At 35.4% G+C, this 13,281-nt stretch overlaps 1 protein-coding gene across 1 annotated transcript in view; it reads right to left on the reverse strand.

The window, feature by feature from the left end:
- Positions 1 to 3,597: 3,597 nt before the first annotated feature.
- KLHL14 (kelch like family member 14) overlaps positions 3,598 to 13,281 on the reverse strand; it is a gene marked incomplete at its 3' end in the record, with an annotated part of 95,155 nt that continues 85,471 nt past the window's right edge. The window contains exons 5-8 of the mRNA XM_081263291.1: positions 9,935 to 10,125; positions 9,695 to 9,853; positions 6,001 to 6,158; positions 3,598 to 3,738 (exon numbers count right to left, since the gene is read on the reverse strand). Of these exons, the coding sequence (XP_081119417.1) occupies positions 3,598 to 3,738; positions 6,001 to 6,158; positions 9,695 to 9,853; positions 9,935 to 10,125 (649 nt within the window). The remainder of the gene's footprint in view (positions 3,739 to 6,000; positions 6,159 to 9,694; positions 9,854 to 9,934; positions 10,126 to 13,281) is intronic.

A 13,281-nucleotide genomic window follows, 5' to 3' on the forward strand; every position in this document is an offset into this window, starting at 1 on the left:
TACATCCCTGACTTAATGATTACTTGACTTAAGACTTTGGACTTTAAGATGGTACAAAAGGGATATGTGTTCAGTAGAAATTATATTTCAAATTTTGCTTTTCGATCTTTTTTCCCCAGGTGAGTAATCCATGATATAATATTCTTGTGAGGCAAGGCAGTGGCATTGAACTGTAGATCCCAGTCAGTAATGTGATCACAAGGGTAAACAGCTAATGCTCTACAGTGTGCTTACATTGCTGGCTAGAATGTTCAGTAGGTTAGATGTATTATTTTCAAGTTAGAATATTTTCCACTTTCAATGGATTTATCAGGATGCAACTGCATCATAAATCAAGGAACATCTGTATTTTGACCTAAAGAGCTAAGTTTAATCAGAAGTCTGGCATTCCTAATGATGCCCTTTGGAATATATGCATATTGATGATGATGACAACTTGTTAAGTGATGTAAATATCAAACAGCTGGAAAAATAAACATTTAGCTAAATAGGGGACAACAAAGGCAGACACTAATTTTAAGACCACAGATGCAGTTTAAGTAATTTTAAAAATCTGGGCATTATGTCTTTGTTCAAATTTTGCCCAACTTTAGACATATTCTTAGAATATTTTTTTTCCTCCTTAGTATATTTCCCCTTCCTACTTCCCATTTTTCATATGTTAAATAATTGAATATAAGATTTGAGATATATTGTCTAGCTATGGATTTAAACTAGGTGGTTTCTTAAGATTGGACAAAGGAAAAACACGTTTCCTTACGTGCTCATGATGTCTGGCCAGCACTCAAGTTTTGGGGATTTCATGGTGTTTGAAAGCAGCCCTGTAGCAGCTGGACACTGGCTCAGGAGATGGCTGTGGAGGCTGCCTTTGAGACTGGCCTTTTTCTGGTGTGTTACACTAGGATGGAGAGGAGATCCAGTGCAAAAGGAAAGAAACCCCATCAATCTTGCTTTTGTGGAATAGAAGAGAGGATCCAACAGTCATGAGTTTAATCATCAGTACCAAGAACATCAATGTAACTTCTGGGAGGCATCAGAGTAAATTCTTCCTAGCTTGTGGGCTTTGGTACTGGCTACTGGCCCTGCAGAGCTCTTTGCCTAGAGGGCTATTCAGTTGATACATTTTACCACAGGTTTTGATCTTTCCAGAATCTCATATATGTATTATATGTATTGAAAAACTTCTTTGTCAGATTTTTAAAAAGAAAATTGAATCAAATACTATGTATTTAGATGATTGATTCGATTAAATGTGTGATCGACTTATTCATTAGAAAGTATGAAGATTTTTTAATATACATGCTATTTATAATAATGTCTATAAATATTTAGTTTTTAGATCTTATTTAAATGCTCATGTAGTAGAAAAATAAGATTTAACTCATATGATCTTTAACTCATAACATTTTCCCAGAAGCATTTCATAGGTTTTATCATTGTCCATATGCATATATTTACTTATTGTGAGAAAGTAGAATTAACTTGTGAAGCATATATGCATAGTAAAAACATTTAGACATTTAGATATTCCAGATCTTCAAACAATTCAATGTTGAGATTTATACGTTGTGCTTTGTGAATAGAAATATTACAGACAGTTGAATTAGTACATAAAGTTTTTATTTAAAGTTTTCCCCTTCCAAGCAAGCTTAATTTACACATTCTAATACTGTACAAAATTTACATTCTCTGTGACTTATTTAATCATTTTTTTTTACTTTCTAGTAGTTTGTATCTTTCTGAAATCCAGAAAGTTTGACTTATAGTTCTCATAAATGCTTTTTATTTATTTTGGCTAGAAATAAAAAATAAAATGAAGTCTAAGGAAAGCAAATATTATTGTATAAACTGTGACTTTAGGAAGAAATGGTGACAGTTGACAATAAAAGGTTCTGAAACAGACCTTGTTCTGTTCATGATGTCAGCTGGGAGTTTCCTACAAAATACCGTAACTTTTCTTCCTTTCTATATATTCATATGTTTTTAAGAATAAAAGAAATAAAAAGTTGATTGCACTGGAGATATATATATATATATATGTATATTTATATATATATTTTTACAACGGATCCTTTGGATCTGAACATACAAATAAATACAAAAAACAAAGAAGATTGCACTTTACTGTAGAAACGGCATTGGATTCCACTATCCCCATCCATCTTGACACACTTGGCAATGAAAGCTTATCACCAAGGCGTTTTTAATCTGGCTTCCCCTTATTGTTTTGAATGTAACATTTGTTTTTGGAGGATTCACTATCTCTGGGTGATTAAAAAAATATTTTAAGCTCTTATTTACTCCTAACAGTTGTTGATCAAGCTCAGGAGAGCTTGAAAGTCAAATTTATGTTCCTACCAGTTTTGTTCTTTTGATTGGCCACGCTGAGACTACGTCATGCTCCCCTGACCTCTGGTCCTAAATTACCCATGCTCCTAAGGACAAGTAGCAACTGCTTGCTGAACTGAGTTCAGGAATCTCTGGTGCTAACCAAAAATGATGAGGCGGGGAATAATGAGATGAAGTCCAGGGTCTACAAATCCAGCTGCAGGTGAGGAGGGAAGAGTATTCTGTCAGAGGCTATAACCTGGTAAGTTTCGTGTTTTAGGAACAAAGATAATTGGGATTGTCCTTGAAAGATTTTTTCTTTTTTCTTTTTTTTCTTTTCATCCCTGAATTCCTAAAAGCAATCTCTTAGTTTTGATCATAGATTAAGTCTGGGTCAGATGTGTTATCCAACAGAATCTATGAAATAGTGTATGGCTGAATTTGTCAGTCCTATCTTTGGAGGCAAATAGCATGTGTGCTTACTGCTTAAACACTAAAAAAAGAGAGAGAGAAAGAAAGAAAGCATAAGCCTCCATGAACTTGATAGTGACATAGTATGTTTTAATTTCCAGATAGAATTCAGGACATGGAAATTAGGACTCTGGCTATCCTAGAACCTGCAGGACAGAAAGCAACTCCTGTAAGACCCAACAACTTAACTCTTCCATGAGGTACTATAAGGGCAGAAGGTACATGAAATAAGGTTGTATAGAAACAAAAATGCCCCTATTTAATCTTCTATGGTTTTCAGTAACTGTGTTGCTTATGGAGTCTGTGAAGTAGCCGAAGGTTAGGAATACAGAATCAAGTGGGAATTTCTGTAATGCAGTGGTAAGTATTTTGGTGGGTCAAATTCTGAATCATTCATGTACAAAATATCCCCCAAACTTCAACATCGATCACATGCAGGTAGAGTACAATGCACAATACTGATCTCAGGTCTCTCTGGGGCCAGTCTTCTGTATTTTATCTTTCTCCCTTTGAAAGTTAAGATCCATGTGAGGAGTTTCTGTAAAGCTGGGACAAATTAAAACCAGTCTGAAATGGAAGAGTCCATCACCACAGGAAGTCGGGTACGATCTGAGTTGCAGACACAGTATCTGTTCCATAACAGGTCTCTTTCTTTTGTAGTTACTTGTAAATCATCAGAAACCAAAGGTGGGTTTCAGCAGTTGTATCATGAGAAATGCACAGTTCCTATTAGGATAGTGACGTCACCTGTCACTGCTTCCTGGGATGTGATGCTGTTCCTTCCAGAGTTTCCTGGGGCTATTTGTTGTAGGGTACACAGGCAGGCAAGATTACTGTCGCACAGGCAGGGCCTGCCAGGGGTTCTGCTACATCTCCTTCAAGTTCTGTCCAGGTTCCCTTCTCTGGGCAATAGCATATTGTTGATGACTTGTAGGCCCCCTGTAATGGCAAAGCAGGCAGCATTTGGGAAAGCGTTCTGAGAAGCGCAGCAGCAGTCTTATCTATCACATTTATGCTGGAAAGAAAAGATTTATTCTCTGCTTTTGCTCAAAACTCCAAAGAAAAACCAAAGACTAAAATCTTTTATTCCAAGGGAAAACTTGAAACTGACATTATAAATTCTTTTTTTTTAAATTTTTTTGGTGACTATTAAATAAATACCTAGTATTTCCTAGAGGCTTAAAAAAATCCCTTAAAATAATTGTACAGAAATTGAAGTTATCCAGTTGGTTTAAATTAAAGGGAAAAAAAAGGGGCAAAGTCATCTTCATATTCAAATAAATGAAGTAAATTGGATTTTAGATTGTTACTGTGGTGAATCAGAGCCAGCATTGAAAATCAGTTTAAAGTAAACTGGAAATGAAGACTTCCTGACTTCTTTACACATTGATTTATTTATTTTCAAGAGGCCACATGAGAAATAAAAAATGTCTTTAATTTTGTTTCCTTTGTTAAATTTAGGGGCTAGTGCTTATGTAACATTTTCTTCTCCAAATCAAAGCGGCTTTGCTTTTATCACAAACAAAATACCCAATCAACCTAATAATCATTTTCTGACAGCTTACTCCTGGTGCCTGCTTCCAAACATATGTACTTTTGCAGCTAACAATTTGCAAAAGCAAACAAGTACATGTATGCAAATCTAGTTAAATATATCAATACATTCTTGCTTTCATATAACAAATAATTTATTAAAGCTCTCCAAAACTTTGTATCAAAATCTTATTTGATGAAAAAAAAGAAAACTAATATTATTAAACTGCCAAATGGCTCTTATAAAACTAATATGGATAAATAAGAAAATATAAAAATGACTCTCATTTTTTAAGTGAATATGTGTAGGCCACTAGACCTGATGTGTCTCTTGATGTGGTGTAATTTGCATTATCAAGTCACCTCCTCAGGTGTTCTTGTCAAAAAAGAAAAAAGAAGAAGTGGAAGGAGATAGAATGGGAAGAGGAAGAGGAGGAAGAGGCAAGAGAAGGAGAAGGAAAAGAAGTCTGAACTTAATTAAGCCCTGCCTCTGAGTTCTGATCAATAGGAAATACGTAGATGAAGAGCGATTTTGAATGATACCACAAGGAAGTCATGAGCCAATTCCAGGATGTAGAATATTCTCTATGATAATTGATCCTATTTTGTCAATGAGTCCACTGCATGAAACCGAAAGTGGGGCAGAGGTGATGTTTTACATTGCAAAGAGATCTATGAGACAAAATAACCAAACACGAGTGAGACCTGTTGGAACCTGATTTGAACTTGCATTTTTTTTCCCAAGTCAATAGGAGAAATTTGAATATGGACTGAATATAAAGGAATTATTATTATTTTTCTGGGTGTAAATGAATGTGAATGATTTTTTTTTTTTTTTAAATAAGAACTGAGAGCTGGGGTTGTAGCTCAATGGTAGAGCATTTGCCTAGCATTGTGTGAGGTACTGGGTTAGATTCTCAGCACCACATATAAATAAATAAAATAAATTTAAAAAAATTAAAAAATTAGAACTGAGGTATTTAGGGTAAAACAATATGTCTAAGATTTGCTTCAAAATTTTGCTTTTTTGTGTTTGTTTTTGAGATAGGATCTCGATACGTTGCTGAGGCTGGCCTTGAACTTGTGATCCTCCTGCCTCAGCTTCCTGAGTCACTGGGATTACAAGGCATGACTAGCTTGCTTCAAATTTCTTCAGGCAAAATTCGTAAAAAGGGGGATCACTGAAGCAAGTATGGAAAAATGTTAATTATTTTTGATGCTGGATAAGGAGTTAATGGCAGTCCATCATAATTTCAATTTTTGTGTATGTTTGGAAATTTTCATGATATAGAGGAGAAAGTGAAAAGCAAACTACCCCTCCTAATAGGTGGATATTAAAAAATTAATTTTCATGCCTCACTGGTCAGGAACTCTCATATTCATTTCAGCAGAACATTTATAAAATTGCTTCATTTTGACCCTGGGTGGACAACCAGAATCACAAAAACATGGGGATAGAAGAGAACCAGAAACCTAGCACACAGGTCATGAAGCAGTTGACTAAATAGCAAGCCAATTCCACAGTATCTATACTAATTCTAACTACTTAGAGTAACTTACTGCTTGCACATCAACATGATGTTCTTAAAAAGATACATGTATGGACGATGACACATCTGAAGGGAAACAGAAAAAGTGAGCACAAAGAGAAAAGAGAAGGACACATACCATACTCCAGCTGTAGCCTCCCACAAGGTAAATGCTGTCGTCAAGCACAGCACAGCCAGGACCACTTCGACCCTCCAAAATGGGAGTTTGGAGAATGTTCCACTGGTCTCCTTTTGGGTCATAGCATTCCACAAGCATTACATCAAGATGGGAGAAACCTAAGTGACATAGTAAAAATGGAACGACAGAAGAATAAACTCTCAGGGGCCCCATGTAAGTTTAGGACTTCTTTAAAAAAAAAAAAGGTCTAGAGTCAAGAAGTAGATAAGTGTGTCTGTAAGTGTGTCTTTGAAGACACAGAAGAATAAACTCTCAGGGGCCCCATGTAAGTTTAGGACTTCTTTAAAAAAAAAAAAAAAAGGTCTAGAGTCAAGAAGTAGATAAGTGTGTCTGTAAGTGTGTCTTTGAAGACACAAATGTAGCAGTTCATTGGTGAACTTGGGAGACATGCCAGAAAGATCTAAAATATCCCAAATAAACTCTGGGTAATTAAAGCAAGAATGCCAGAGCAGAGGTCGTTAATAAAGGTGGATTACCTACAGGTAGACATTAATAAAATGTTTATTAAGTACATGTATGAAGACTTGAATTTGGTGTCAACATACTTTATATACAAACAGAGATACAAAAATTGTGGAATATATGCGTATTAAGAATTGTAATGCAAAACAACAACAACAACAAAGTACATGTATAAAGGCAAAAAAAAAAATAGTGTTACCTTAGATTAGGTAGAGGGAAGTGAAAGGAGGGGAAGGCAGGGGATGTGGGGATAAGAAAGATAGTAGAATGAAACAGACATTATTACATTATGTATGTGATTGTATGATCAATGTGATTCTACAATATGTATACTCAGAAAAGCTCATCTATGTGTGATATATCAAAGTATATAAGTGCATACTACTGTCATGTATAACTAATTAAAACAAATAAAAACTTTAAAAAACATTTTAAAAGGTATAAGAAAATAGTTGAAGCAAGCATTTTCATAAAGTGCTTATAATAGTTTTGTTTTCTAAATGAAATAACTTTATACCCTCCATTCTATGAGATAGCCACTATCATTATTTTCATTTAACAAATAAAGGAATGGAGAGACAGAGAAAGTCAGTGACTTAGTGAGTCACAAGCCAGTGAATAGATAGGATGATATTTGAAAGGTGAATGGGCTTCAGAGCTCATATTCTTTTGGAATGTACTATATTGCTTATCTTAAATAGATTTGAACTCTCTCAAAATATTTTCATTTGTTAAAAATACGTTGTAAAAATGCATCTTTTACCTTTTTTAAAAAAATAGTTTGACTGTGTTGATAAATAGCTCTAATGTGAATGGCTTCTAACATCTCCCACGGATCAAGGTTTAGAGCACATCCGAGCACCCTGTATTGGTAAGATTCTCCTCCACTTCTGATAAGGATTCCCAATGGTGAGGGCAGTAACCAGGTTGCCAAGGACAATGTAAGTTCCTATATCTCCTGGAGCCCTGCCTTTAACTTAGGGGAGATACATGGTCACTTGGTAGATCAAATAATTTTTTTCTCTAGTCAATGCATGCTACAAATATTTGCAAGCTGACACACTGCGTCTATTAAATTAACTAACCTACTGGATTCTTCAAAATAACTGAGAAGACAAATCAAAAGGAATGTTTTTCATTCTTGAAGAGGTAGACAGGTTATTTCAAGCCACTAGCTTTTTATATAAAATAAATCACACTGATGTTGGTATAAAAGAGTAATGCACTCCCTGAAATTTTTGAGCGTATACACTTAGAATGAGCACTTGGGAAAACTCCAGGTTCTAAAGTTCTAGAGGCATCGTTTAAAGATATGTGTCCCTTTCCTGTGCCAAGTATACACAGAAATATACACACTTGTACATACATATACATATATACACACATACATCTATAGAAGAAAAATAATTTCCCTCTCCTTGATTATATGTGTATGTGTGTGTGTGTGTATTTGTGTGTGTGTGTGTGTGTGTGTGTGTATAGATAGATAGATACTTATCCCTTTTTTACAGATATGAGGCTAAGTGTGTCTTGTCTAAGTTAGCGCACAACCAGGACTCAAACCTAGTCTTATAAGCAAAGTCCACCCTGTCCTTGCCAGGACATCCCTGAGCTAACCTACTTTTGACATGTGTTTGTGCTGCTGCTCACTTAGGTTGTCATTGGCCAGTCTTTCTGTCCAGATATAAGCTCGACTGCCAAAAGCCTCTAAAACATTTTGGTGATATCTTATGCAAAAGAATTTAGAAGGAATACATTTCAGTGTAGAAAGCTACAAAGGTAACATGAAACATTGAGGTTAGAGAATGAAGTATGGATTGAAATGAAGGAACACCAGCAAAAGTAATAAGGATAAACAACATAGAGATGCAGTAGTGAGCAGAATCCTCTCCCACTAGGAAGAGTATTAAGATCAACAGCAGACATTAGGGTGTTGGCATTTCTAACTGAACATGAACTTGGGAATAGCTACATGAAAATTATACTTGTGCAATTTTAAAAATATATTTAGAGGTAAATATGTAGGAGGGAAAACAGAAAAATATATATTTCTAATCTATTTTTAAGATGTATGCACACACACCACACACACCACACACACACACACACACACATATACACCAGGAATTTAATCCAGGGATGCTTAATCACTGAATCACATCCCTAGTCCTTTATTTTGAGACGGGTCTTGCTAAGTTTCTTAGAGCCTCACTATATTGCTGAGGCTAGCCTCAAATTTGCAATCCTGCTGTCTCGCTGGGATTATAGGTGTGTGCCACTATGCCTGGTTTGGATGCATATATTTTTGTAAAATAAATACATAGATATGCCTCAAGTATTATAACCCATATCCCATTGAGTTCCATTTCAAGGATCTTGGAATGTCAGAACTGGAGGTGATTTTAGAGCTCAATTAGACCAATTTTTTCATTTTTCAGATGAGGAAAGTGAGGCACAAAGTAGGTAGGTCAGGAACATTTTAAACATCACAGATCTTTCTGCTTTTGGGTCAAATTCAGTGTTATATGCATACATATAAAGTTATACATATGCATATGAACTACAAAAATTTGAAGTTACATATGAATCTGAGGGAGAAAAGAAGCCAAAAACATGGTTCTAAAAATACTGTTTTAGGATTTTTTTAATTAAAAAAAGCAACTGAACTTGAGAATCATAGAGGGTTTGATATTCAATACTTAAAATAAATAGTTCTAAATTTAGACATGAAATTCTACTAAATGTTTAAAGACAAAAATCACGTATTAGCTTTGTGCAGCTGTGACTAAAGTTCTTTATGATTGCTGCAAAAAACAATTTTCTGGGAAAAAATTCATTACTACACTTTGGTGATAAGGGATAATTTATTTCACTGGATTTGCTGTTATGACAAATCGTTTGTGCTTTTTAGTTATTAATGCTCCCCTTTTTTATTTTCTGTAGACACCATTACTCATTTCTTTAATGTGTATGGTAACTTAAAAATAATCCTATCTGCAGAAAAGCCAGAATAAGTGCTTGCTCAAGGATACTGCTAATTTACACAGAGTATTTTTCTTTGGTCAACATGTTTTTTACTTGGTTAGCTATGATTATCTAACGAGAAACCCCCTTAGCAAGAAACATGAGTTGCAAATGTTATTGTGATTAAGAAAAAGAAAAAAAAAAAGACCTTTCAAATGATTTCCTCCAATTGCATACAGGCGATCATTCATTACAGCCAAAGTGTGGATGGCGCGCTTTGTGTTCATATCTTGTTTCCGAGCCCAGACGTCCATTACGGGGTCATAGCAATATAGCCAGGGGACATATTCTCCATTGTGTACACCTCCTGTGAATTAAACGTACACATACAAGTCAGGGAAGTGTCTTTGAACTGAACTTCATTACAGAAAGAGGAGTGGTGACTTGCCTGAAATGTAGATTTTCCCATTGTGCACCGCTCCTGCATGAGCTGCCAGAGGCTGTGGCAAAGAGGACACATAACGCCATTCATTTGTGTCCAGGTTATAGCACTCCACGCTGGACAAGTAGCCGGTTTCATTTCTTCCACCAATAACATACAAATGTTTGTCTAACCGACATGCATAGAAACTGGCTCTTCTGCAGTGAAAATAAGAATGCACCATAAATTTTTTAAAAAAACAAACAAACAGTGAATTGTTACCTTTGAGATAGGGTGAGGACCACTCAGGGGAAGGAGGTACATCATGCTTCAGAAATATCTGCAAACCTATAAACATTACACTTCCACCTTCTAAATCTGTGACTGGATGAAGTACTCATATGCACTGCCCAGTCTGGTGAACATTCTTGATGTCAAAGCAACAGTAGAGGAGAAATTCACCAACTCTTTCTTCTTTATATCTTGCTTTTTATACACTGTTAAACTGTTCATTAATGTTTGGGATATTTGGTACCTTGTACAGATATCACAGCTCAGTAAGACAAAGTGAAAAATGAGGTAGATAATGTAGCAATAATAAATTATCTTGACATTCACTTTCTTTATGGTCCTTCAAGGGTCATTGTTCCTAATTTATAAGAGACTACATCATCAAAAATTTTCTTCAATTATCATTTTTTCTTTTTTCCCCCTCCTAGTACTACTGAAAATAGAATAACTTTTTTGAACTTCATATAATGTTCAAATTTTTCTCTTCTATAACCAATTATAGAAAGTTCATCTAAGTAGCTTTTGGTATTGATTCTCTCAGATACTGCTTCAGTCTCTTTCAAAGAGAGGCTATCAATGATATTTTCTTGCAATACCATCCAAGGCAAGAGATGCAAGCTGTGTCCAAAGGATCAGAGACCAGGTGGCCAGTTCTGAGGTAGGCCATAATTTAGGAGTGAGACCTGAATTAGAATCTTAATGGAAGAAATGGGAAAGAGTGAAGCACAGGGTATGTCCAAGGAAGATGACACAAGACTCATGACTAATAAAATATAAGAGGTGAAGGAGAATAAAGGTTCAAAGAGGACTCAAAAATAAAGAATTAGGATGACTACGATGAAACTTTAAGCATGCCCATGATCTTTTCTTTCATTTTTTTGTGGGGTGGGGTGGGATGGGTACTGGGGATTGAACTCAGGGGCACTCAACAACTGAGCAACATCGCAGCCCTATTTTGTATTTTATTTAGACACAGGGTCTCACTGAGTTGCTTAGCACCTTACTTTTGCTGAGGCTGGCTTTGAACTCGCAATTCTTCTGCTTCAGCCTACTAAACCGCTGAGATTACATGTGTGTGCCACCGTCACTGGCTCCTGGCCATGTCTATGACCCTTTTGCTTTTTTTTTTTTTTTTTTTTTTTAGGATGCTATTGGAATTGTATACTTCACAAGGATAACATGTGGTCCAGAATTGAGTAAGTGTAATTGCTAAGTGCCGAGCTCCTTGGAGAACTTAAGTTACATTGCATAAATTACTGGTTTCCATAAAAATCAATCCCAAGATTCTGTGCAGTGCTCATTGCATGATGGGGAATGCTCAAGGTTTTCATAGGATAAACCTACATTCTTTGGAGATTTTCCAGATTGTGTTTATGAAGTGCTAACACATCTGGGCAGCAGTATAATGCATCCTGATTAACAATTTGATTTCTGAAGTGAGACCACTTGGCTCCATGATTCACTAGGTTTGTGACCTTCAACATGTTACTGAACCTCTCTCAGCCTCAAATTGCTCATCAGCAACATGGGGATGATATGGTTCCTTCTACGCAGGATATTTGCAAATATGTCTAAGTGCCTGTCATAGTATCCTGCATTTTGTCTATTCTCAGGAACTGCCAATTAATATTACCTGGATAAAAAGGTTTTACAAAAATTTAACTGATGATTAAAGTCCTTAATGTTTGGTTAGATATTTTATTGCCATGTAGGTATACTATTTATTATAGATGGTGATTTATTTAGTTTTTTAAAAAAAGTGATAGTTCTGAAATGATCTTGATAGCTGTTATTGATAATTTTAGAGTCATATTTTTACTGTGTTTATTTTCTGAAAGAAATATGTGGTATGGAAAATTCAGGAGTATGATAAATAACAATAATTGTAGAAGGAGAAGGGAGAAAAGTAGGAATGGAAATAAAGATTTCATAAATTAAGAGTTGTTAACATGGGTCTTTGTCTTCTGAGGGGTCAAGAAAACTGAAAATTTTAATAATAATAATAATAATAATAATAAATATATGTATACATATATACACACATAAAACTGAAATTTTTATATATATATATATATTGCATATGTGCAATTTTATTGGAGGAAGACATTTCATAGCTTTTAATCAGATAATCAAAGGGATTTCTAAAAACAATTGGGATTTCCTGGCATACAGGAGTAGAAACTCATCTAAATAAAAAATTAGGTTTAAAAACAGTTGCAAAATCAAGTGCATTCAGATGGACCATTTATTTCTTTCATTTCTCTAACTAGATTGGTTCTCTCATCAAATAAGATAGGTCAAAGTTATTTTACTAGTTTTTTTTTTTTTTTGGTACTGGGGCTTGAACTCAATGGTACTTGACCACTGAGCCACATCCCCAGCCCTATTCTGTAGTTTTTAGAGACAGGGTCTCAATGAGTTGCTTAGTTCCTTGCTTTTGCTGAGGCTGGCTTTGAACTTGCCATCCTCTTGTCTCAGCCTCCCAAACTCCTGGGATTAGGGGCATGTGCCACTGTGTCCTGCTTTTACTAGTGCTTTTGCCATTTCAAGTTAACATGTTTTATTGAAAAGAATGACACCTGTCTCAAATAGTCTTTTCTAAAGTGACATATTTCTTTGCACCATCAACACAGAGTTATACTTCTTCCACATGGTCCAATGACAGAATTTAGAACTACTGAAATAATACATTTATTTATTTCAGCAGTGGACTATCTTTAAATAATTTGGACCAGGTGGGCTGTAAGGTGGTAATAGTGAATTTTAGGTGGTACTGGTCTGGAAAACAAAATGCCAATCAGTCATTACAAAAGTGAAAGCCCCCTATTTAATTGAATTTAGATGGTGAAGAATAAGTGAAGGATCCCTTTGGTAAGGTAAACTCCTTTTATCTAGTCTAAATGTTAATTTTCTTGCTTTTTTCCTGACCTGGTTCCTTCCCTGCTGTGACACTGAGTCAGCCTTCAGAATGTGTTCTTTTTTTAGTCAAATCATTCTTAATGTGATGATCCCTGAGTACTCCTAGCTCTAGCCACACAGTGTCACTGTTAGGAACTAAAGGGGGAAGAATTAGTAGATTTCAC

This window comes from Spermophilus citellus (genome assembly GCF_964194105.1).
Source record: "Spermophilus citellus genome assembly, chromosome: 12".
In the NCBI taxonomy this organism is placed as follows: Eukaryota; Metazoa; Chordata; class Mammalia; order Rodentia; family Sciuridae; genus Spermophilus; species Spermophilus citellus.